This window comes from Pristis pectinata, chromosome 16 (assembly GCF_009764475.1).
Source record: "Pristis pectinata isolate sPriPec2 chromosome 16, sPriPec2.1.pri, whole genome shotgun sequence".
NCBI classification, from domain to species: domain Eukaryota; kingdom Metazoa; phylum Chordata; class Chondrichthyes; order Rhinopristiformes; family Pristidae; genus Pristis; species Pristis pectinata.
This window is the reverse complement of record NC_067420.1, coordinates 38,418,368-38,444,403: the sequence shown is the minus strand read 5'-3', so window position 1 is coordinate 38,444,403 and position 26,036 is coordinate 38,418,368. Positions and strand designations below refer to the sequence as shown.

Below are 26,036 nucleotides of genomic sequence, written 5' to 3'. Positions count from 1 at the left end.
GTACAGAGTAAAGTGTCACAGCTACAGAGAAAGTGCAATGCAATAAGGTGCAAGGTCACAACAAGGTAGATCGTGAGGTCAGAGTCCATCTCATTGTGTAAGGGAACCATTTAATAGTCTTGTCACGGTGGGGTAGAAGCTGTCCTTAAGTTTGGTGGTATGTGCCCTCAGGCTCCTGTATCTTCTAACCGATGGAAGAGGAGAGAAGATAGAATGACACAGGTGGATGGGGTCTTTGATTATGCTGGCTGCTTCACCAAGACAACGAGAGGTAAAGACAGAGTCCAAGGAGGGGAGGCTGGTGTCTGTGATGCACTGGGCTGTGTCCACAACTCTCTGCAGTTTCTTGCGGTCCTGGGCAGAGCAGTTGCCACACCAAGCAATGATGCATCCAGATAAGATGCTTTTTATGGTGCATCAATAAAAGTTGGTGAGAGTCAAAGGGACTCTTTAACCGAATTTCTTTAGCCTCTTGACGAAGTAAAGGCGCTGGTGAGCTTTCTTGGCCGTGGCATCTACGTGATTTGACCAGGACAGGCTGTTGGTGATGTTCACTCCCAGGAACTTGAAGCTCTCAGCCCTCTCGAACCCAGCACCATTGATGTAGACAGGTGCATGTACACTGCCGCCTTTCCTGAAGTCAATGACCAGCTCTTTTGTTTTCTTGACATTGAGGGAAAGGTTGTTGTCATAACACCATTCCACTAAGCTCTCTATCTCCTTCCTGTACTCCGACTCATCGCTGTTTGAGATACGGCCTAAAACGGTGGTATCATCTGCAAACTTGTAGATGGAGTTAGAGCAGAATCTGGCCAAACAGTCATGAGTGTATAGGGAGTAGAGGACGCAGCCTTGTGGGTTTGTACACATGACAATAAACTTGACCTATTTTCTGCTCCTGCGTTGACATCTTTCACGCAACCTGTTGCAGGTTGCAGCAACACGGCTTCTCCTGAGTCTTCCGTACCAGTAGAGGGGAGCAGTGATTGGGCTAATCCTGAGTGTTGTTGGGTTTCTGGTAGTTTGCTCTTTGTGTCTCTTCCATTCCTCTGTGGTTACTCCCGCCCCCCTCTGCCGGAGAGCGGCAGGTCGGATTTCACATCCGCGACAGTGTTCAGAGGCTGGGTGGAGGTTTTCACTCAGCACTGCCAACAACTCGCTGTTTGCGCTCGACATGTAATAAAAATGGCTGAGAGGTAAGAAATTCAGTTTTAAAATTTATGTTACAATTAAAAGAAAACTTTTTCTGTGTTATGAGTTTGTGAATTGGACCCCCCCCCCAGCAAAATTTGATTGGGAACGTGCATTTTGCTTTATTGAAAAGAGAGTCGAAATAAACACTCCCGGTCTGAAAACTTAAGAGATCGATTTAAAATTCTTCCAAAGGAGAATCACCGTTGGTGTTGTTTGATTTACAGTGGATTGAAGTTTAATGTGTAGAAAAGCGTGAGGGGCAAATACTTTGTTTTCTTTTTCCACAACCTATTTTAACATTTGAAAAAAAAGTCTGGTTACTTTATGCACTTACAGTTTTGATTGATATTCCCGGTTGTTTTGGGAATAAAGTTGTTCCAAATGTATCCAATCTGTCCTGGGAATTGCAAATTTCAGCTTTTTGTTACACTTTTTCTTTTGTTTCACAGCTAGTAACAGAACTCTGCTCAGCCCCTGGGTTTCCTCTGCAATATGTCAGAGTTAAATCTCGTACAGTCCAGATAGTTTTCCATTAAAATCGATTAAAAGTCGTTCTGTTTGAAACAGGATGTTCATCATCACAAACAAAAAGAATGCTTTCTAATTAAAATCAAAACATCTTTTTCTGATTGTTTTTCGTACGCATTTTGGGAAAACACATTGAGTTGACTTATTTTGTCAGGAGATTGAATGTAATTCGTCTCCAAATGCTTGGAAGCGTGTTGTAATCCGCCTGTCTCTAAAACCAAACCTGCTTTATCGATGGTCAATTAGAATAGCTTTTGATCTGTTGGGGCCTGCGCCTGACTGACACGGTCTGGAGCTAACTTATGTTCCGAGGCAAAAAAATATCGTGCTGATTTGGGGGGGGGGGGGGAGGGAGGGAGGGAGAGAGAGAGGTGGGGAAATCATTTAATAAAAACTGTTGATGTAAATTTATGGCTGGTTAAAGAAACTAATTTGCTATGAGTAATTCATATTATTCAAAAAAATACCTGGTTTGACTAGTGTGTTTGTACATGCCAGTGATTGGTGGATCACTTAAATCACACACACTCAAACTTGCACAAACCTGCCCAACAGTATTTTGTTGATGATGTTACAAATGCATTTTGTTAGCAAGGTTCAGAGCAGTAGAACCTGATTTAATCCTTGGCCCCTACTGCATGTGTTTAAATGGGCAAGCTGTAATCTTAACTAATGGGTCCACAGTGGACCCAAAATTGGTGCAGACTTACGTCGAGCAAAGTTGTGTCATTACCCCGATGAGTTTCTGGATCTTTCTCATTGCACCTTATCGGTGACAAGCTTCCCACCGGAGTGGGAGAATGTTCACCATGTGTAGCTTCCACTCCAGAACCAAGGTCGCTGCAATTGAAGCCATTGATTTGCAGTAATTGGGCAAGGCTTGCTTTAGTGCACGTTTGGATGCTGACCTCCCTGCCATTGTCACCTTGTTCACTGAAGCAGACAAGAAGATAGGCCTTGTACTTAACAGCCACAACACAAAGGTTTTCCCGCTGTTACAGCAGGACCCTTGAAAACAGGGACCATTTAGAGCACCTTAAGACAGATATTGGTGATGAAATTCACCATCACTTTCAGTGTGCTAGCACAGACTTTGGCTTCCTGAGGGGAAAAAAATTGTTTGAAGATCAAGACCACAAAAGCTCCTGGCCCACTGCCTCTGAGACTTGGATTACAGACAAGAGGCACTACAAAACATTGGAGAGATATCATTAAATCTCTCTTCACAAATCCTCCAAATTGCCTGGGAGGATAAGCGAACCAACATCAGCGTCTTTTCCTGGCCAACGTGCCCAGCATTGAGGGTCTAATTACACGCGCTTGGCTCCAGTGGACAGCCATGTTGTTCATACCCCGAACACGAGGTACCTGGAACAGCTACGCTGAACTCCGTCACAAGGTAGACAGAGGGAAAGGGTCGAGGATGTGCTGAAAGTCTCCTTGAGAAAGTGTGACATCCCCTTCGGATTGTGGGAATCCTTGGCCCACAACCACTCAAAGTGGAGAAGGAGCATTCGGAATGATATGGAGAGTCTCGAGTCCCGTTTTTGGGGCCATACTGAATTCTAGCATAAGTAGCAGAAGAAGCGCATCACCTTCCAAATTCCCCACCTGCCTGTACTGTCAAGCACCACCTCTCCCATGTTTGCTTCACGAAGCCATCTCAGTCCAAAGAACTAGAGTGGAAGCAAGTAATGCTTGACTCAGATACTGTCTGAGAAAAAACAATGACAAAGAAGAGTATCCTTGTATGTACTACTTGAGCTCAGTATCACTGCTATCACCAACAATGCAGGGGAATCCCACAGGGACTAAACCTTGTCATTGGGAAAGATTGTTTGTCAAGTCTTTATTGACAAGAAGAGGACTGACCTGTAATCTCCCAACAAAACAAATGGATTAGATAATTACAGACTGAGTGGCTCACAGCCTGACTGTTTTCAAATGCCTCCAGTGTCTTACTTGTTGATTACATTTCTCTCTTTCAATCTCGAAGTGGGGGAATCCATACAGGAGGCTGGGTAGGAACTGCCATTAAAGTTTTATTGTCAGTTTGGGGATTGGACTGAATTTAAAGTGTTAGTGTTATCATTGTGATGATACATTTCAGTCAGCATTTTGTGGCATCATATTTGACTCTTGAGCACAATTTGAAAGTAGACACTGCAGAATCAGATTTATTATTACTGACATATGATGTGAAATTTGTTGTTTTGTGGCAGCAGTACGGTGCAAAGACATAAAATCACTATAAATTACAAAAATAAATAAATAGTGCAAAAAAAAGAATAATGAGGTAGTGTTCATAAATCGTTCAGAAATCTGATGGCGGAGGGGAAGAAGCTGTTCCTGAAATGTTGAGTGTGGGTCTTCAGGCTCCTGCCGCTCCTCCCAGATGGTAGAAATGAGAAAAGGGCATTTCCCGGATAGTGAGGGTCCTCAGTGGATAGATGCCACGTTCTTGAGGCACCACCTCTTGAGGATGTCCTCGATAGGGGGGAGGGTTGTGTCCTTGTTGTACTGAGTGGGTGCTACGCTGTTGGAGGTGCTGCCTTTTAGATGAAGCGTCAACCCAAACCGCTCTAGGGTAGACGAAAAGCATCCTGCTGCATAGCTTTGATGAGGAGCAGATGGACTTGCTCTGCTGTCCTGAACAATGTTTTTCCCCCAGCCAACATCACTAAAAGAAAACTATCTGTTATATATTGCATTGCTGTCTGAGGAACCTTGCTGTGTGTGAATTGGTTGCTATGTTAAAACCAGCTGCGTTTTAAAGCACTTCATTCATTATAAATGCTTTTGAGAGGTCCTGAGATCATGTACTTTGGAGCAAGATATTTCTTTCTCTGAGACTAACGCAGACATGCCATCTATTTGATTTTTCAGATGAATATAAATTGGAATCTTGGTGATCATGACTCAACAATATTCAGCACTGAGTTAGCAGGGATGTGCTTGTGGGTTGGAGTCACTCGACCACCAGAGCTGATTTCCTAAGTTGAGCAAGTGGAACTTCTGCTCATCATCAGCTCTGGTTGAGTGTTGGACTTGATATTTCCTATAAATCTGTTAGCATGTAATATATTGAAATAAAAATAAATCGCTGTGTTAAAGGACGTGAAAGAAAGAACTGGTTCCATGCACTTCAGAGTCTGGAACCAAGTTTTTAGGCAAGTTTACAGAGACATGTTTTCTGGTTTGAGATTACAGACTGTTATTCTGTTTTTGTGCGCCAAGAGCCAGCTCTCTTATCCTGACACCAAACTCTAATTTTTCTATTATTTGAGCTGAACAAGCATGAGTGTGAAAAATGCCTAAAAGGGTTGGTGAGATCTGGCATGGGCTGAGTTAGCTAATTGTAAAAGTTCTTGCAGCCTCCCAGGCCAGAGAAACAGAAGCAAATTAAAAAAAAATTCTTGTTTCAAAATCCGGAATTCCCATCCTTGGTTTTTTCCCTCAGCCTGGGAGGCTGCAGATAACAGTTACGAGAGAGTTATTTTTGGCACAATACCAACCTACCTCCTATGCTGTAAAATTAGAATCATAGAGTTGTTTGAGCACAGAACAAGTCCATTTGGTATATTGTATCTATTGCAAATCTAGAAGTGAGGAAGTCCATCCCTTTCCCCATCATCCTTCAAATTATTTTCTCTCAGTATCTGTCCAGTTCCATTTTGAAAGCCCTGATAAACTCTGCTTTAAGATTCTTAATTTTAAAATAATATGGATTTTACAGCACAGGAGGATGGGATTACACCTATCATCGGAATTGGTTGGAATTTGTTTATTATTCTCACATGTTCTGAGGTACAGTGAAAAACTAGTCTTGCATACTGTTCATGAAGATCAATTCATTACACACTACATTGGGGTAGTACAAGGTAAAACAATAATAAAATGCAGAATAAAGTGCAACGGCTACAGAAAAAGTGCAGTGCAGGCAGACAATAAAGTGCAAGATCATAACAAGGTAGATTGTGAGGTCAAAAGTCCATCTTATTGTACTAGGGAACTGTTCAATAGTCTTATAACAGCGGGATAGAAGCTGTCCTTGAGCCTGGTGGTACGTGCTTTCAGGCTTTTGTATCTTCCACCCAATGGGAGGGGGGAGAAGAGAGGATGCTCAGGGTGGGTGGGGTGGCTTCTTTACCGAGGCAGCGAGAAGTATAGACAGAGTCCATGGAGGGGAGGCTGGTTTCCATGAAGTGCTGAGCTGTGTCCACAACTCTACAGTTTCTTGCGGTCGTGGGTCATGCCAACTAGTTCAGAACCAGAAACCCTTTTTGTCTTGCACCATGGACAAAATGTTCAGTATGTTGCCCATAGCCTTGACATCCAAAGTTGCACACAATATTCCAACTGTGACCTAACAGATTGTGCTTTCTGTGTCTGACTGGGTTCCTCTGCAGCCAATGAATTCTTTTGAAGTTAAGTCACTGTTAAGTGTGCAAATATCCCAGTCAATTTATACAGAGTTTAGTCCTAAGTACAGGAATTAGAATTGACTATGTCCTGTTTTGAGAGATCTGTTGGCTCAGTGCTGGAAGACATCCCCAGCCTTTTAGGAAGTACATAGAGATCGCTTGAGTCCACTTGAATAAGCAGCCGTGACCTTTATTCATGTCACACCTGAAAAATGACGCCATAATGAGGTGACGTTCTCTCAGCATGTCATACCCCTGCTCCAATTTATGTTGGAGTGAGTAAGAGCAGTATATGAATGAGTTGTCATTTCTGGCACACCACCAAGTACCTGTCCAATGCTCACTGTTTGGGCACATGCCCATAAACTGAAGTCTTCTGGGTGTGGTATCAGAGGACTGCCTTTGTCCAAGTGACTACTGTGGTTTCACATGATGTGATTCATCGTTGTAGTCATGTTGTAATGTAATTATCAATTTTGAAGTGTAATATAATCTGCTTAGCACTGCAAAATAACTTCCATTTTTTACTCATTTGATTGAGTGCTTTCTGAAGTTTGGCTGAATAAGAATTAAGGTGACTTTCTTACAACACATTCACACATTTAATGCTGATGGGCACCTCACCCTTGTTCTGATGTGACTAACTTCCACTGCATTCAGGGAGCTGCTGCCAGATTACCCCACTGTTATTCTCAGTTAGTGCTTGCATTGCTGGGATGGCCATTGTTTGGACGAGACAAAATATATAGGACCTATCTGCTTGGGTGAATGTAGAGTCATAGAGCTACACAGCATGGAAACAATCAAGTTGCTCGTCCCATTTGCTTGCATTTGGCCCATATCCCTTTAACCCTTTCCCATCTATATAAAGGAAGCCATGGCAACGTTTTGAAAGAATCTTTTGCAGTATTCTGGCCAGTAGTTACCCCACAATTATGTGGTATAATGATTAAGTTACTAGACTTGTATCCAGGAGCCTGTCTCAGTGACATATTTGGATTCTATACTGGCAGCTGGGGAAAATTTCAATTCAATTAAGTGAATAAATCTGCAGTGAAAATACTTACAGCTAACCATGAAACTACTAGATGGTTGTTTAAAAAAAAACTATCGGATCCTCCAGAATCCTTTGGGGAATGAAATCTGTCACCTTCACTGAGTCATAGAGCAGTACAGCATGGATACAGGCCCTTCGGCCCAACCAGTCCATGCTGACCATGGTGCCCACCCAGCTAGTCCCAATGTCCTGCGTTTGGCCCATATTCCCTCTAAGCTCCGCCCCTGCGTGTACCTATCCAAGTGCTTCTTAAATGATACTGTTGTACCTGCCTCAACCACTTTCTCTGGCAGCTCGTTCCATATACTCACCACCCTCTGCGTGAAAAAGTTGCCCCTCAGGTCCCTTTTAAATCTTTCCCCTCTCACCCTAAACCTATGCCCCCTAGTTTTGGACTCCCCTACCCTGGGGAAAAGACTGTTACCAACTACTTTATCCACGTCTCTGATAATAAGATACCTTTATTAGTCACATGTACATCGAAACACACAGTGAAATACATCTTTTGCGTAGGGTGTTTTGGGGGTGGCCTGCAAGTGTCACCACGCTTCTGGCGCCAACATAGCATGCCCACAACTTCCTAACCCGTATGTCTTTGGAATGTGGGAGGAAACCGGAGCACCCGGAGGAAACCCACGCGGACACGGGGAGAACGTACAAACTCCTTACAGACAGCAGCGGGAATTGAACCCGGGTCGCTGGCACTGTAACAGCATTGCACTAACCACTACACTACTGTGCCTACCCTATATAATTTTAGGCCTGTATATGATTCCAGACTTGTCAATCAGGCCACTTGCTTGGAGGGAATTCTGGATGGAGAATAAATGCTGGCCTTGAATTACTGAATGAATTAAGTCAGATAATCTGATTAGTTTCTTACTGCTGTTTATGGGTCCTCACTGTCCGCCAGTGATGGCTGCTCTTGCCACTTGGTGACAGTGAACATGCTTCTTCAAAAGTGGTTAATTTGCAGTATCATTCACTTCGATATCCTGAGGTCATGGAAGGCATTCCATAAATACAACTCCTTGCCAGACAGAAATGTAGGAGGGGAACTGTCAGAAGCCAGGAGTGTACCATTACAAGAACATATAATGGTTGCTCCTGGAACCAACGCAATGTTGTCAATGTGGAGGACAGCGGGTTTGTGAATAACGTTATCCTGTGGGTGGTGAACTGTTCAACTTGAAAGCAGAACCTAAATATACAATAATGGATACCTGCAAGTGAGCTAAAAGCACATTGCCAAACAGAGGGTTTCAGGTAACAGCTTTATATAGTAAGAGAGTCACTCAAGCAAATGTCATCGGAATCCTAAACCAGAGTTACAACACAAAGCTGTTCTCTTTGAAACTGGAAGGCCACTTGCCATAAGAGGAATATTTGTAGTGTTATCCGAAAGTTGTTCTCTTTTTAAGGGTCATGGAGTTTGGATAGGATTAATTTTAAGGTGCCTTTTTAAAAAGAAATGTTTGGCTCCAATTTTTTTTTAAAAAAAACAATGTCCTGAAAAGTGTGCATTCTTAAGACTGGGATTTATTGTTCACCCCCATGTTCTCATGTACCTGCTGCCAGTGACCTTCCAGATGTTGTGAATGATGTGTGTTTGCAAAATGCTGCTGAAGAACTGTAACAAGTTCCTGCAGGGAATCCTGTGGATGGCCCCCACTTCAGACATGAGATGCACAGATAGAGGATTCTGATGTGAATAGGTTGTCCACAAAGTAACCTAGTTTGGTCCGAATGCGATAAGGGGAGTAAGATGGGCATTGTCCTGTTGAAGATTCTCATCGCCTGGCACTTGTGTGGTGTGAATGTTGCTTGTCAGTCCAAATGTTGACACTGTCTAAGCTCATGTAGACCAAGGCTGTGAAGAAGTTTGTAACCTAGTAGTCCTTTGGGACTACAAACTGAGCAAGTTATTTGTAAGTAAATGCTGCTCTGAGAAAAGATATGTTGAAAGCTATGGCATGTTTTCAGTGTTTAGAGAAGGCAGACGGGTCATTTGGACTTCTTCCAGGTTTTGTGGCTAGGACCACAACAACGGGTGGTTTTTTGGAAGGGTTAGCTGCTGATATGGCTAGTTCTGAATCAAAGGTCTCCAAGAGTATGGGGTGCAATAACATAGTGGTGATGGTATTGGACAAGTACAAGGGTCCTGGACTGAAGGTCCATTGTCCCGGTACGATAAGATGGACCCTTGACCTCACAATCCACCTCGTTATGACCTTGCACTTTATTGTCTACCTGCACTGCACTTTCTCTCTAGTTGTGACACTTTACTCTGCATTCTGTATTGTTTTACCTTGTACTACCTCAATGTACTGTGTAATAAATTGATCTGTATGAATGGTATACAAGTTTTTCACTGTATCTTGGTACAAGTGAGAATAATAAACCAATTCCAGTTAAAAGTCCCCCTCTGATAAATAAGGAATGCAAATTCAGTTAATTCCATAAATCAATACCATGGAAAAATTGGAACTAAAGTGTTATTTCGTGAACAACTGAATCACAAGTCAACTATTAAAATTGGTTAGCATTAATGCAGGGAGCTGGTTTATAGTTGCTAACTGGACACACTGAAGTTATAAAAGTGGCTTAAGACTGCCTTCAAACATGTTGCTGGGAGTCATGTATGCTCTTATTGATGGAGGTGGGAGTCATGTATGCTCTTATTGATGGAGATGGGAACAGCCTGACCACAAATAAAACAGAAAACGGAATGCTTGCCTACCCATAACATAAATGTTCTTGGTTTGGCCTCTTGCTTCTTGATCTGAGTATGGCTTTGCAGTATTGGCAACTTGCCAGCATGTTCATATGAGAGACAATAGTCGCTGAACTGTTTGGCTCTGGAGGTCATCCCAGTCAGACTTTGCACGAAGTTCACACCCCACTTGGCCAGCTGAATATACCACAAAATTTGACTTATTTTCCTTCACCTCTCTCGAAGCCCGTCAGTAATTTGCCTTGACCCAACAGAACAAGATCAGCTTTCAGCATTGATGAGGAACTGAATTGACATCTGTAGGTTGAAAGACTGCAACGAGCCTCCTACTTTCTGCCCTACATTTGAACAATAAAATTCCAACACATTCCCATGCATATGGGTGTACATTTTGTCTTCATAATTGGCAACAATCAGTTAATATGTGGGCAGGTCAAGGTTAGCAAGTGTTGTGTATGAACACCTCCTTGAGTTGCTGCTTATTTTATACACAGCTCTAAATTCCTTCAACTGAATGTTCAATTTTCTTGGTATTCTTTCAGCTGCTGCAGTTTACAGCTACTTCTGAATTTATTCTGAATTTTGCAGCATTTGTTGAAAGTGCAGTTGTGTTTTATTTATCTCACAGAAAGTGGGAGTTGTGTACATGTTTATCTCCTTGATCAGCAAAGACAGTTGACTGGACTGCTCTTGCAAAGGAGGGCTGTTGTCAGAGTCAATGGTCTATTCTTTGGCAAAGACTTAGTTGTTCTCACTTAATGGTATGTTGATGTTGGTATTTTTTCCCTTTTGGGATAAATTTTCTGAGGGATCGGGGAAAAGCTGTGTAGAATATGTTGGCCTTTTCCTACTTAATGTTCAATAACAGTGCTGCAGTGACTTTTGACGTGGTAGAATATCCCCAGGTGCTTCATTAGGACTTGGATCAAAGTGAGAGGAAAATATGTGCACCAGGCTCATGGAGATTAGATTGAAATGCTGATCATCCGAGCCATGCCATCTTCTCACAGCTACCATCGGACAAGAGGTACAGAAGCCTGAAGTCCCACACCACCGGCTTAAGAACAGCTACTTACTTCCCTTCAGTCGTGAACCAACCGGCACAACCCTAATCACCAGAGTTTAGCAACACTATGACCACTTTGATCACTCTGCACTAAAAGGGAGTTTGTTTTTCTAATTGTATGCTTTCTTGTAAAAATTGTGTATAATTTGTGTTTTTCTTGTGAATGCTGCTTATGATGCTACGTGCCTGTGTGGTGATGCTTCAGGTAAGTTTTTCATTGCATCTGTGCATACATGGACTTGTGCATACATGGACTTGTGCATGTGACAATAAACTGGACTTTGAGTTACGAAGGTCGGGATGAGTAGAATGAGGTGGAAGAGCTTTAGGAGATTCTTGTACAAGTTAGGGATGCAGGGGCTAAAGGTACCACCACCAGGGTGGAAGGTGGAGTACAAAAATTAGAATTTGGTGTAGAATGCAAGGAATTTGCAGAAGTGAATGTAGGATCTGTGCAAGGGTTTTGAAATCAATATATTGGGATTGGCAAATTGTTGTAGGTTGTAGGGGATATGTAAGCTGGGGATGGGTTTTGGAAGTTAGAATTTTTTTTTTGTGGGATGGAGACAGAGTCAAGAAATGGATGAATTGACAAGCTTAACATGTAATAAGCAGGGCAAAATCCAGGCTATGTAGTTGCAGGTGCTGATGGTGGTACTTTGACTGTAAATCCAATTTATTCCTTGATTTCCCATGTCCAAAAGTCTATTGATCTGGTCTTGAATATACTCAACAACTCGGTATTCACGATACTTGGAGGATCAAAAGTTAGTAATTGGTCAATAATGAGTGTTTTGAGATTGGGATAATATAAATTGAAACGAGAACAAGAGGCATGTGGATTTGAAGGTTAACTTGGTCACAGAAGGATGGAACATGGAACTGAAGTGGGGAGCTCATGGTGGGATGGGAATAGGATTTTTTTTTGTCATCAGGTAAATTTGGACAACTTACCATCTTGTTCATGTCTTGATGATAAACAGACATTTATGATGGTGCTGGTAGATGTAAACCAGAGTATAAGGGTACAAGTATGATTTTTGTTTCTGATAACATGCCTTGTATTTTGAGTAGGTAGGTTATTTTCTACCATGTTGGGGCCATTTGTGTAATTCCTGTCATTTAAAAAGAGGGGGAAAAAACTCAAGTGTAATGAATAGTTTGGACTTGGAATGATTTGGAAACAGATTCAATAGCTCAGAGTAAATTGGATTAAAAAATTTGAAGGGAAATTTAAGTGGGACTAACCACATTGTTCTTTGAAAAGTCAGCACGGATTTGATGCCTGCATGACCACTTGGCTGTTCTGAATGGTGGACCAGGCTTGAGGGGCGGAGTGGCCTACTCCTGCTATTTTCTTGTGTTAATGTCCTGTGCTATTCTAGTAAGCACCTCCTCTTCTGTGAGCTTGTTTTATTGTTGTAATGGTGAATTAAACATTCCAAAAGTGGTCAAACACAGGACTGATACCACTTTATTTTGACATTTCGGGAGCTCCATTCAATGTAGTACAAGGTGATGGGATAGATGGGGTGTAACTCTTTTTGTGGTTGGGGAATCTAGGGCCAGGAGCACAGTCTAAAATGTTAAAGCCTAGGTCGCTCAGGAGATCTACACGTGGAATCATAGAGTCATACAGCATGGAAACAGGCCCTTTGGCCCAAATGGTCCATGCTGACCAAGATACCCATTCAAGCTAGTCCCATTTGCCAGTGTTTAGCTCATATCCCTCCAAACCTTTCCTACCCATGTACCTGTCCAAATGTCTTTGAAATGTTGTTTTTGTACCTGCCTCAACCACTTCCTCTGTCAATTCATTCCACATACATACCACCCTTTGTGTTTAAAAAGAAAAGTTGAAACCCAAGTTCCTATTAAATCTTACCCTCTCACAAACCCACGCCCTCTAGTTCTTCATTCCCCAACCCTGGGGAAATAGATTGAGTGCATTCACTCCATCTGTGTGCCTCATGATTTTATACAGAGGGTGGCTGAAATTTCGAGCTATCTTTACTATATGCAAGCTAATTATAGGGTTAATTGTTAACATTAAGAGTGATAAGTTTTTTGATAACATGATTATGAGGGGACATCAGGCAAAGGTGTGGAGTAGGTCACTGATCAACTCTGATCTTGCTGGATGGCAGAATGAGTTTGAGGGGGCTTCTTCCTCTTGTACGTTAGCTGAGCAGTGGTGGAAGGAATATAGGACTTGACTGAAAACACCATCATACAAGGAGGCTCCTTGGGAAAGATTTTGAATCAAGGTGGAGAAATTGAGGGCAAGGGAGTGAGTCGTTCTTGTCTGTACTCCCTGGACAACGGAACACGTGGAGTGCTGTGAAACAGATGTGCTTCAGAGGAATCCAACCCTTTACCATTACAAATAGTATCTGCTGGAGATTATTCTACTTGAAAGAAACCTAGAGCATTTCTGCTGATAGTTTAATGAGGAGTGGATACACTGGGAGCATTGCCAATAACTTAGCAGCTGTAACCCGGCAACATTGCTAGGCAATAGACATTTTTACTGAACTGGGGAGCAGTGTGGAATGAGAGCGTGTATTAAGACATTGGACTACTGGGTTGGAAGACTGCTGATGAGAATAACTGGGATGCTTTTAAGTTCTGTCCCCTACCCAAAGCTTTGTAGTCTGAGAATTGAACTGCCCTCATTTTTCATTCAGAGAATGTGATTGGCAGTAGATGTCTGTCATCAGATTGCAATGCAAGACTCTGTGTGTGTGCCTGACAATTGCATGGATGCAAACTCTCCCCGCCAGCATTGAATATCCCAAAGCTACAAGCACCATTTGAGCCTTGATTTCAAATGACAACAGGAATGAAGATAAATAGGGTGAAGAGATGCTCAGAGGTCATGTGTTTCTGATGCTGCTCTTTTGGGGAAACCACCTGCAATAATTTAGCATTGGTTCTGAAAGATCGTTGCAAGGTTTCCACTTCTGCCTGTCTCTTGTCATTTTCCAGTTTGGAATGCCTCAGTTTGTTGGATTGAAACGTGGCTTGGTTACAGTAGCTCATGTCAAACAGTGAAACTCAAGGCCAGCTGTTGCGATAGATCCAAAATAATCTTTGTTACTGGCCCAGGCCCATATTTCTTCGAAAACTAGCACTGATTATTCCACAAAAAGTACTTTTCTTTCTATGTGCTATGAAATACTCTGAATTTTCCCATGCTCTTCTTCCTTGTGTTTGTGTTTACTTAATCCCCTACAAAGAGAAAAAAGTTTTGCATTATATTTTGCTTTTGATTTCTAATTGGTTCATATGGGCAGCACGTTGTTTAAACGTGTGGCCTTTCCGAAAAGATTTGTCAACTCTGACTTTCTGTTTGTTCTGCTTGAGGGACTATCTTCTGTTGCATCTTTCTTTGCTCTTCCACTCGTTTGCTCCCATAATATCAGAAACAACAAATCTCACGTCATATAAGTCAGTGATAATAAATCTGACTCTGAAGTAGTGGAACTTTCTCATCCCACTTGTAACATTAGTCAATTTTTTTTGATGAGCAGACTTTGTGACAACATGTGTGAACCTTGTAGTAAATGGATTAAAACGATCCGCAGTAGTTCCTCAGCTGGTTTAAATGGTTGACTTGTGCACTCTTAAGACCGCCTGGTTCAGTGCTGAGTTAGTGGCTTGGGGTTAGCGCCTAATCTCTGATTTTAGCAGCCCTGGGTTTGGGGTATGATTGCTATTGTGGAAGCCATTCATTAACCTCTGCTGAAAAGTGCATGAGTGCAGATGTTAAGCATGCTGACACTGCCCAGCTGTTCAGATCTGAAGATCGAGAGGTTTGGTATTGAAAAGGACCAAAGGAGACAAACAGAAAGAGATACTGTTTAAAGGCATGCTGAATTGGAGGTTTTAACAAATCATTTCCAGTGACATTTCCTCTTTGTTTCCTTTCTCCTCCCCAACCCCTCAACTATTTTTAATTTCTTGGGATGTGTATGATTGCAACAAGGTCACATTTATTGCTCATCCTTCCTTCCCCAGAGAAGATTGCTGCTTCCCTGCGGTTGTTTTAAATTAGCACGGGGTTGGGTCAGAAATGCAATAAATTGACCCAGTGACGATGAAGGAGTAGTGGTATTTATTCATTGGATTAGTATGTGACTTAGAACATAACAGCATAGTACAGGCCCTTCAGCCCACAATGCTGTGCCGACATTTTATCCTGCTCTAAGATCTATCTAACCCTTCCCTTGTGATTTATTATCACTGACTTATAGGACGTGAAGTTTGTTGTTTCTGATATTAGGGGAGCAAATGGGTGGAAGAGCAAAGAAAGATGCAACAGAAGATAGTCCCTCAAGCAGAAGAAAGAATCGATAAATCTTTTCGGAAAGGCTACATGTTTAGGGGAGGTATTAGCTCAGAGCTGGGGAAAAACTTGGTGTGTTGACATTCCTTCTATCATTACCACTGTGCTCTGACAGTAGAGATTTGAAGGGAGGAAAATGTCCTTTTATCTTTTAATTTTTTTGCTTTGAACTGCCATGTTTGAGGTTAGTACTTGTAATCCTCCTCCTTCCACCTTCACCCCCACCCCCCATTTTCACAGGTCCATCTTTCCCTCCCCTCTGTAGATATTCCAAACTAAAGGGCAGGCACAGGGAAATGCTTCAGTGCATCAAAACATTCTTTGAAATCCCTTTGCTGCAGTCTCCATCTGTTTTTACTCAGTCATTGGAAGCCTGAGGTGACTGTTCTTGAAATTTGCAGTCTTGACCTGGAACTAACAAATGAGGTAATTGGAAGGAAGTGTCCCTTTTTAAGATGGAAAGGCTGTGGTGTGCTACTAACAATAAAGATCTTTATTGCGGTTGTTGGATTGTATTTCAGCTGCTGCAAGTGTTGTCTTGCTGCATTCAAAGTGAACTCTGCATGGTTCTGTACGAGCTGATTTCTTCTGGGATCAGAGCTTGATTAGTATTGTGTTTCTGGTACATCAACAGCACCTGTTGTCTACTAAAACACTTGTATCTAAATAGGGAGATCATTTGGTTGAGAGCCTTTTGTGCACTGGGTGTAAATTTGTTTCCTTTATTGAACATTATTTAGAGAACCATTTGGATGAAAACCATTCAGTCCATCCAGTCAAGTTTTTTTTGAAGAGGAATCCAGCAAGTCCACTCCCTATTTTTTTGTCTCCCCCATCACTCTGTAATTTACTTCTCCCTTTCTGAAGGCTTTGATTTAATCCTCTTCTTCCATCCTATCCGTTAGGTCCTTCAGTTCTTAACTACTTGTTGCATGAAGTACTTTTTTTCACTTCTCTCTGGACCCTTTTATATCTGTGCCATTTGGTTATCAAACCTTCAGCTATTAGAGAAACAAAGGACTGCAGATGCTGGAATCTAGATGAAAAACACAATGATGCTGGAGGAACTCAGCAGGCCAGGCAGCATCTGTGGAGAAAAGGTGGCAGTCAACGTTGACCGCCTGCTTTTCTCCACGGGTGCTGCCTGGCCTGCTGAGTTCCTCCAGCATTATTGTGTTTTTCTTCAGCTATTAGAAACAGTTTCTCCCTGTTCACTCCATTTGATCCCTGTATGATTTTGAACACTTGTCACATCTTTGTGATAATCATACAAGGCTTTGTGATATCACATCTTTATCCTCTGCTCTGAGTAGAAAAGTCCCAATCCTACATTAATCCTATTTTTTATTCTTCCCACATTCCCATCGTCTTTAGAGGCATTTAGACAGGCATATCAACAGTCATGGAAGAGTTGAGAGTTGTGGACACAGCTCAGCACATTGTGGAAACCAGCCTCCCGTGCATAGCCTCTGTCTATACTTCTCGCTGCCTTGGTAAAGGAGCCAGCATAATCAAAGACCTCACCCACCTGGACATTCTCTCTTCTCCCCTCTCCCATTGGGCAGAAGATACAAAAGCCTGAGAACGCGTACCACCAGGCTCAAGGACAGCTTTTATCCTGCTGTTATAAGACTATTGAACGGTTCCCTAGTATGATGAGATGGACTCTGACCTCACAATCTACCTCGTTATGACCTTGCACCTTATTGTCTGCCTGCACTGCCTTTTCTCTGTAGCTGTTGCACTTTATTCTGCATTCTGTTATTGTTTTACCCTGTACTACCTCAATGCATTGTTTTAATGAATTGATCTGTATGAACAGTATGCAAGACAAGCTTTTCGCTGTACCTCGGTACAAGTAACAATAATAAACCAATTCCAGTTGTGGGATATAGACCACATGAAGGCAGATGTGCAGTCTAAATTGGCATCAGGGTCGGCACAGGCATTGTGGGCTGAAGGGCCTGTTTCTGTTTTGTGTAATTCCCCCTGGATTCTACCACGCACCTACACACGATGGGCAATATACATTGGCCAATTAACCTACCAACCGGCATGTCTTTGGGATTTGAGAGGAAACAGAGAAAACCTATGCGGTCACAGGGAGAACAAGCAAACTACACACGCAGCACTGGAAACTGGTTGGGTTGCTGGACCTCTGAGGCAGCAGCTCAACCAGCTGCACCACTGTCCCATCCAAGATCGCAGGTGAAAATGGTTACTGTTGGGTGTATAATTGTTGATTTGTAATAACCCCAGTGGAACTGCAGTCCATCTCCATTGCAGATTTTTAGATATGTTAAGGGCTAAGGGACTACTGATATTTTAGAAAATAGGGACTTGATTTTTTTTTCCTGTTCTGTCCATCCTGGCTCTAATTTGGGGAGCAGCACACCATTGGTTCCCTATCTGTCAGACTGCTCTCCTGTAGAAGCCACAAGTTATTTTGCTGGCTTGACCCATGTTAATAGTTGGACTGGTTCATTGCTGATCAACTGATGGCCTCAATATAGGGCATCAGAAGCAGTGGTGCCAAGGCTAATCATTGTGTGTCAACTGTGGCAATCACTGGAGATCGGCTAGTTCTAGACAGATCATGGAAGCAGCTGGTGTTCATCCAACTCTGTTGCATATTATGCAATGCCCACTAAGCCATAGGGGATCCAATCACTGCTTAATGAAGCTAAGAATTTTTTAAAAATCCAGAAACCTCCATAAATTCCATCAACCACTTATGCATTCTTGGCATGCAGTCTCTACTGTCTGGACTTGATTATTTTTTTTATCCCCTCCCTAAGTTATGGACTCCTTGGTGCCAGTTGTTCATTTGTGACTTAACCAAATCGTTCTTGACTTCTGAGCCCAAGGTATTGACTGAAAATTGGCAAAACTTTGTGGGTGTTACAGATGAGCTTGACTCAAGACCACATGCAGGTCATTTCCAATTGGGTCATCGGTCGATTCTTTGACCCATTCCCAACCCATGTTTACGAGGAGCAGCTGTAACTCCCAATCAGTGAACTGAACAGAACCAGACTAGAGAGGGGAATGCACACAATTTACCCCGTGAGTGTCTTATCCCAAAATTCCCCACATCTTTGAGGAAATATTTAGGGAAAGTCTGCTCCAGTTTTAAAACAATTGGCACTTTTTAAAATGGTCTGCTCTATTTGTTCCTGCATTAGCCAACCAGGAATAATATCCTGTTTGATGAATAAATGTAGCTTGGGTTTCAACAGGCAAATAAAGCAATTTGATAGCTGCATGAAAAGAGTACTTGGGGATGTTTTTTGGATCTTTCAAAGACTCCAGCTCATCTGAACTGATACATACGGAAGATTACTGCTAATTGTTCCCTTCAGCATGGAAGGGCATTGTGTATGAATTATTTGATTAATCCGAAAACTGCTTTCATATGGGCATAATGTTATATAATCAGAATTTTGAAAGGATCTGACACAGGATACAGTAGCTTAGTGGTTGAGTTCCTGAACTATACAGAGATGTGAGCTTGAATCTCACAACGACGGCTGGAGAGGTTTAAATTCAAGTAACTAAATACCAAACAAGTTGGTTAAAAAAATAAATAATCTAGTATCAGTAATGGCAGCCATGAAACTGTCAGATTGTTGTTTAAAACCCATCTGTTTCACTAATGTCTTTCAGGGAAAGAAATCTGTCCTTGCATGGCCTGAGTGACTCCAGATCCACTAGTGTGGTTGTCTCTTTACTGCTTGTTCAGGGATGAACTATAAATGCCAGCATTGTAGGCATTATCCAAGGCCCTGTTAATAAGTGAGATTGTTTTCTAGATTTGCAATTGTTTTTGCCCCCTGTGTACAGTATGTGTATTCCTGCCCTTGGCTGTTGGTCATGGATCAGATGGAAGTTCTTGGATCAGATGGAAGTTCTTGGGTCAGAAATTTGTGAGTTAAACCCCACTCCAGAGACGTATGCCAAACCCCAAGAATGAGTTCTCAGAGCGGCCTTTCAATTGAGACATTAAATAGAGGCTCATATTGTCCTGACACTAAAAGAGTTCTGATTTTTACCCCACAAGCATTTTAGTTTGTTTGTTATTGCTTTCTAGTTTGTGCAATTTGGCTCCAGTTTCTCACTTTGCAGTTTTGGGGTTTAATTTGAGCTTTACTGACATGACTGGCATTTATTGCCCAACTTTAATGACCCTTGAGATGGTTGAGGTGAGCCACTCCCTTGAAGTGCTGCAGCCTTTCTGGTAATGATACTCCCACAGTGGTGTTCGAGAGGGACTTCCAAGATTTAGACTCAGTGACGATGAAGGAACAGCAATATATTTCCAAGCCAGGATGGCCTGCTTCTTGATGGAGAGGTTTGGAATTTGGGGGGTGTTGTTGGAGTGGCCAAGGCAAGTAACTGCAGTGCATTTTGTAGGTGGTACCTACTGCAGCCACTGCACACAAGTGGTAGAAGGAGGGTAGTGGATGGGGTGCCAATCAACTGGTCTGTGTTGTCCTGGATAATATCAAGTTCCTTGAGAATTCTTTGAGATGCCGCCACCAGGGAACTGGAGAGTATTAAATCAGTAGAACGTGTATTAAATCACATTCCTGACGTGTGCTTTGTAGATGGTGGAAAGGTTTTGAGGTGTCAAGAGGTGAGTCACTTGCTACAGGATGCCTATCTTCTGACCTGATCTGTTAATCATGCTATTTGAATCCTGTTGAGCTTCTGGTCAATGGTGACATCTAGGATGATGATGGGGGAACTAGGTGGTGGTAATACCACTGAATGTCAATGATTGGAGGCTGGACACTCTTGTTGGAGATGGTCACTTTTGTGCCATACATGTTACTTGCTGTGCTTGAATTCTGTTTTTGAACACGGGCTTGGCTGGTTCATCTGCTGAGGAGTTGCAAATGGAATTGGACATTGTGCAATTGTTAGTGAATATACCCACCTCTGACGTTGAAGTTGCTGGAAAATACTTGAGCCTAGAACACTGTTGTGGGGAACTCCTGTAGTGATGTATGTGCCGGGGTGATTGACCTTCAACAACCACAGCTGTCTTCCTTTCCATGAGGTATGATTCCAATCAATGAAGTATTTTCCTTATGATACCCATTGACTTCAATTTTGCAAGGACCCCTTGACGCTGCACTCAATCAAGCATTGCCTTGATGTCAGGGTCAGGCAGTCTCAACTTACCTCTGGAATTCAGCTCTTGCGTCTGTGATAGGACCAAGACTGCGATGCGATCCTGGTGAAACCCAAACTGGGCATTGCTGAGCAAGTTATTGGCAAGTGGGTGAGTGTTGACTGACTGGGTTGTAAGTAGTTGAATTATATTTGTGCTGCTTTTACAAAGAGTATGACTATCTTTATTGTTCTCACTGTAAAGCAACTTGACATGTCCTTCGATGATGAAAGGTGCAAAATGCAAAACTTTTGTTGTTATAATGGGAAACTAAAAAGTGACCTTGAGCTCTCTTTCTTTCTCAGTTGGAACCTTTCTGGCATTTTCTTCCCTCTGATCATTATAGTCAACACACTGAATATTAAAATGACTTTGTGGAAGAACTGAACTCTGATGTTGAAGGATATGAAGAAAGGGTGATAGGAAAAAATTCTTTGATATGTTGGGTAGATGAGCAAAACAATCTAACTATGTAGAGGAGCAAAGTTAGAAATTATCCTTTCTCCTCCTGCATTTTGGTGGGGTGAGGCAAAACATACAAAGTTAACAGCAGGAAACCAGCTAAATAGATGAGGAACCATTCTGAGCCCCAAGTGTGTGGATTAGAAATTACCTTCTTCCTTCCTGTCATTAGTAAGTCAAGCGATGACTCTGTGGGGTTCTGATGTTTGGATAAAAATTGTGCATAATTATTTTATGCCCTTAGGTCCTACAAATGGAAGATTATTGTTTTAATGTATACCATTAAGAATCTGTATTTGCTTAAATTGTAAGGAAGTGGAATCTAATTTTAGAATTTTATTCTTGGTTTTCATTTATTACATTTGTATGTCTGAACTATCACTGGATGTATTCATTATCCAAAATGATGGAAACTTAGAGTCACAGAGAGATGCAGCACAGAAATGGGCCCTTCAGCCCACTGAGTCCGCAGTAACCATCAACAACCTATTGACACTAATCCTACATAAATCCTGATTTTTAAAAAAAAAATTCTTTCCACATTCTCTTCATCTCCCCTCCAGAGTCGGCACCCACCTACGCACTGGGGGCAATTTACGTTGGCCAATTAACCAAGGAGTCTGCACTTCTTTGGGATGTGGGAGGAACCCGGAGGAAACCCACGCAGTTACAGGGAGAATGTGCAAACTCCGCACAGACAGCACCCGAGGTCAGGATTGAACCCAGGCCTCTGGTCCTGTGAGGTGACAGCTACACTAACTACACCACTGTACTGGGTCCAGAGAAGTTCTAAAGAAGTTTCTTGGTGTCAAAATATTTGGGGAGATTATTAAATAAATACCATAATTGTCAAGTCTAAAGGTGGTCAAAAGACTGGTAATTTTTTAGTTAGCAGAATTACCAAGCTGGTAGTGGAAGAGGCAAGGGTGACAGAAAAAGTAGACTGTTTTCATTGGTGCTGTGTGGTTGTTGATGGAGGAAAGCTAGAAATATTTTTTCTACATCTTGGAGGAGTGAGGCAAATATACAAAGTTGTAGAGTCATCAAGTTGTACAGCACGGGAAAAAGTCCCTTCGGCCCATTCATGTCCAGGCCAACCAAGATGTATATTCAAGCTAATCCCAATTCCCAGCTATCTAATATACCTGCCTCAACCACTTTCTCTGACTGCTGGTTCCATATATCTACCACCTGCTGTGTTTTTAAAAAAAAGTGGCCCTCGGGTTTTTATTTAACCTTTCACTTCTATCCTTAAAACTATGTCCTCTAGTTTTCGATTCCTTGATCCTGGAAAATAGACCACCCACCCAATGATTTTATACTCCTCTATGAGGTCACCCCTCAGAGATTGCCCCTCAGTCTCCTACGGCCCAAGGAGTAAAGGCTCAGCCTGTCTAACCTCTCCCTATAACTCAGTCCCTTGAATCCTGGCAACATCCTTGTAAATCTTTTTTGAGCTCTTTCCAGTTTAATCAGATCCTTCCTATAATAGTGTGACCAAAACTGAACACAATCCTCTCAAGTGTGGCTTCACCAACGCCTTGTACAATTATGACATAACCTCCCAACTTCTGTATTCAATGCCCTGACTGGTGAAGGCCAGCCTGCCAAAAGCCTCCTTCACAAGTTAACAGCAGTGAACTAGGTAAATAATGAAGAGCGTGTGTGGATTTTGGGCAAGTGCTGTGTTCAAGTCCCTGAGACTTCAACACAAAAATCTAGGTTGCTGAAGCAGTACAGTGCTGAGAGAGTGCGGCACTTTCTGCCTTCTCTGACACAAAAGAATCTCTGTCTCTGTTTTAAAGGTTTCTGTTTGTAGGACTAAAAAGGGTGAGGGGCATTCTAAGTTTTTCATTACTCCTTTTGGTATAATCTTAAATCAAAGCTTGAGTATGGTTTTGACAAGGGAGGGAAGTGGTGGCCCAGTGGATATACACGTATGTTGGATTCAGCATAGCATGTAATGGAAAGGTTCCATTAATCGAGTCAGAGAGAGAGAGAAAGCACAGGAACAAGACTTTCAGACCACTGAGTCTGCACCAGTCATCAATTGTGCCCCCCCCAACCTCTGTTTATACTTATCCGACATTAATCCCATTCTCCCGACATTCTTTCAACTCCTCACAGATTCCACCCTTCACTTCCACACTTGGGGCAATTTCAGAATCAAATTTATTATCACTGACATCTGATGTGAAATTTGTTGTTTTGCGGCAGCAGTACAGCACAAAGGCATAAAAATCCATAAATTACAAAAATAAATAGTGCAAAAAAAAAAGGAATAATGAGGTAGTGTTCATGGGTTCATAGATCATTCAGAAATCTGATGGTGGAGGGGGAAGCTGTTCCTGGATCATTGAGTTTGGGTCTTCAGGTTCCTCTACCTCATCCCTGATGGTAGTAACGTGAAGAGGGCATGTCCCAGATGGTAAGGGTCCTTCGTGACGGATGACACCTTCTTGAGGCACCACCTCTTGAAGATGGCCTCGACGGTGGAGAGGGTTGTGCCCATGATGGAGCTGGCTGAGTCTACAACCCTCTGCAGCCTCTTGTGATCCTGGGCATTGAGCTTCTATACCAGGCTGCGATGCAACCAGTCAGAATGCTCTCCACCGTACATCAGTAGAAATTCATAGGAGTCTTTGGTGACATACCAAATTTCCTCAAACTCCTAATGATGTAGAGCCACTGGCATGCCTTCTTCAAGATTGCATCAATGTGTTGGGCCCAGGATAGATTCTCTGAGATGTTGACGCCCAGGAACTTGAAGCTGCTCACCCTTTTCACCGCTATTTGCAGGGAGAATGTGCAAAACACCCACAGGCCCACCTGAGGTTAGAATTGAACCCAGGTCTCCGGCGCTGTGAGTCAGCAGCTCTGCTGGCTGTGTCACTGTGCTCCCCAATTTATTTCCTGTATTTTCAATCTAGTAGATATAAGATAAGATCTTTATTAGTCACATGTACATTGAAACACAGTGAAATGCATCTTTTGCATAGTGTTCTGGGGCAGCCCGCAAGTGTTGCCATGCTTCTGGCGCCAACATAGCATGCCCACAACTTCCTAACCCATACGTCTTTGGAATGTGGGAGGAAACCGGAGCACCCGGAGGAAACCCACGCAGGCACGGGGAGAACGTACAAACTCGTTACAGACAGTGGCGGGAATTGAACCCGGGTCGCTGGTGCTGTAATAGCGTCATGCTAACCATTACACTGCTGTGCCTGCCAATATTTTGCCTTTACTCTGGCCAGAGATAATTTTACAGCTTGGCATGGATTTTTCAGAGAGGCATGCTTGTCATTTTGTTATAATAAGTGATCTTATAGCAGTGCATTCCTGCAAATAGGACCATGTGTTTAGTCACTGAAATCGTGCTTATCATAGTTTCATTATACTGAAGTTAATAGATGGAGAAACTTAGTGTTCTCATGATTTGACTTTCCACTGACCCAAAGCCTGAGCTTCCTTGTGGGAGGGAGTGTACTTTTTTTATATTGGCCTCATTCTCCCCTAAAATTCCCGAGAAGTTCTCTGGATCTCCCATTGTAACTTAGGCAGCAATCCAATGGTCTCCCTGGAGAAAGAGAAAGGAAAATATTTTAATCAGGTTCAACCTAGAGGGAGCTGATCTATTTCAAGTATTCAACAAAATAGCAAGATTTAATCAGTTAGATACAGAGAAAGAATTTGCTGTAGCAGGGTAGCAGGGATCAAGAGGGTGTAATAAGATTTGGAGTCTTTCATGAGTGAAATCTGGAAACATTTCTTCACACGTAGAATGGTACCAAACTGAAAATTGCTGAAAAAATTCTCTTAAAAATGTAGCAGTTGCACATGTTTTTTTTTGTTAGATGAGAGATTTAAGGTATGGAGAACAAAAGCAGATAACAAACAAAATGCTGGAGGAACTCGGTGATCTCAGTCCAGAAGGGTTTCAATCTGAAACGTCGACTGTCCATTTCCCTTCAGAGATGCTGCCTGACCCGCTGAGTTCCTCCAGCAGTTTGTTTGTTGCTCCAGATTCCAGCATCTGCAGTCTCTTGTGTCTGCAAAAGCAGATAAGTGGTTTTGAAGTACTGATCATCAATGAACTAATTGATTGGAAGAACTAACTCGGAGGCTGAATAGCCTAATTACATTTCTATTCCCACATGTGTTTTTAGTGGATTAACTGGTCAGTTATGTTTTTATTTGCAGAACTGTTTAAATATATTTTTTATGTTACATCTTCCTTTTCAAAGTACCAGAATAAATGTGTTCAAAATGGCAAGAGGTATTTCTCATAAGTATTGATTCAAGAGTTATTTTAATCACTGTTCTCAGTCAAGCCAAATCATCTCTTCCTGATTACCCATAATTTGAAGTGGAGTAATTGCTGTATTTAACATAAATATCCAACAATCCTGACTCGTCTAGCATCAACAAGAAATAACTGACTCCAGAAGGGGAGAGGGGTGAGAGAGCTTTTTCCAATAACAAGCAATCCACTTCGGGAAACTAATTGGATTTTAATCACTCTTTTTGAAACAAAATGTTCTCCCCAAAACTTCAGAAAGAATTGTTTTCCTAGTTAATAAGAAAATCCTTTTTTTTTCTCTCTCTTGAAACACAAGTGTGAGCCTGTTGTGATCAAGTTCCTTCCTTCATTCTTGCTCCCCTCCCTACCCTTAAGCAAGCTGTTCTGTGGTAACTGCTGCTCAGAGAACATTTGTTTACAGAATACATATTTTTATATTACATAGACTCCACAAGCTGCTTCAACTCAACTGCTTCTTGTCTATGTTTATGCATCTCTTGAGCCTCCTGCCCTGTTCTCTATCCCTCAATTTCTTTCTCTCTTGTATACACATCAAACTTTGTCCTTTGTGATTGTGTTGGAGTGGGCGCTCCAGTGTGTTGCCTGGGATGGAGCTTTTCCGCTGTGAGGAGAACCTGGATAGGCTGGATTTGTTTTCTTTGTCTTGGAGAAGCTTGGGCTGTCCTGATGGAGGTATGCAATAATACGAAGGGCATAAATAGGGTAGATAGTGAGAAACATTCCCCT

The 26,036-nt window shown here is 42.2% G+C and overlaps 1 protein-coding gene across 4 annotated transcripts in view; it reads left to right on the top strand.

Annotated features, from left to right (window-relative positions):
- The first annotated feature begins 980 nt into the window (after nucleotides 1-980).
- Nucleotides 981-26,036, top strand: part of arhgap46b (Rho GTPase activating protein 46b) — a 145,206-nt gene continuing 120,150 nt past the window's right edge. Inside the window, exon 1 of one of the 4 annotated variants that reach the window (XM_052031208.1) lies at nucleotides 981-1,196. In XM_052031208.1, coding sequence (XP_051887168.1) covers nucleotides 1,186-1,196 — 11 coding nt within the window. In that variant the 5' untranslated portion in view covers nucleotides 981-1,185. Of the gene's footprint in view, nucleotides 1,197-3,644; nucleotides 3,744-26,036 lie in introns of those variants that run through there. The other 3 variants (XM_052031206.1, XM_052031209.1, XM_052031207.1) reach the window with 3 other exon arrangements.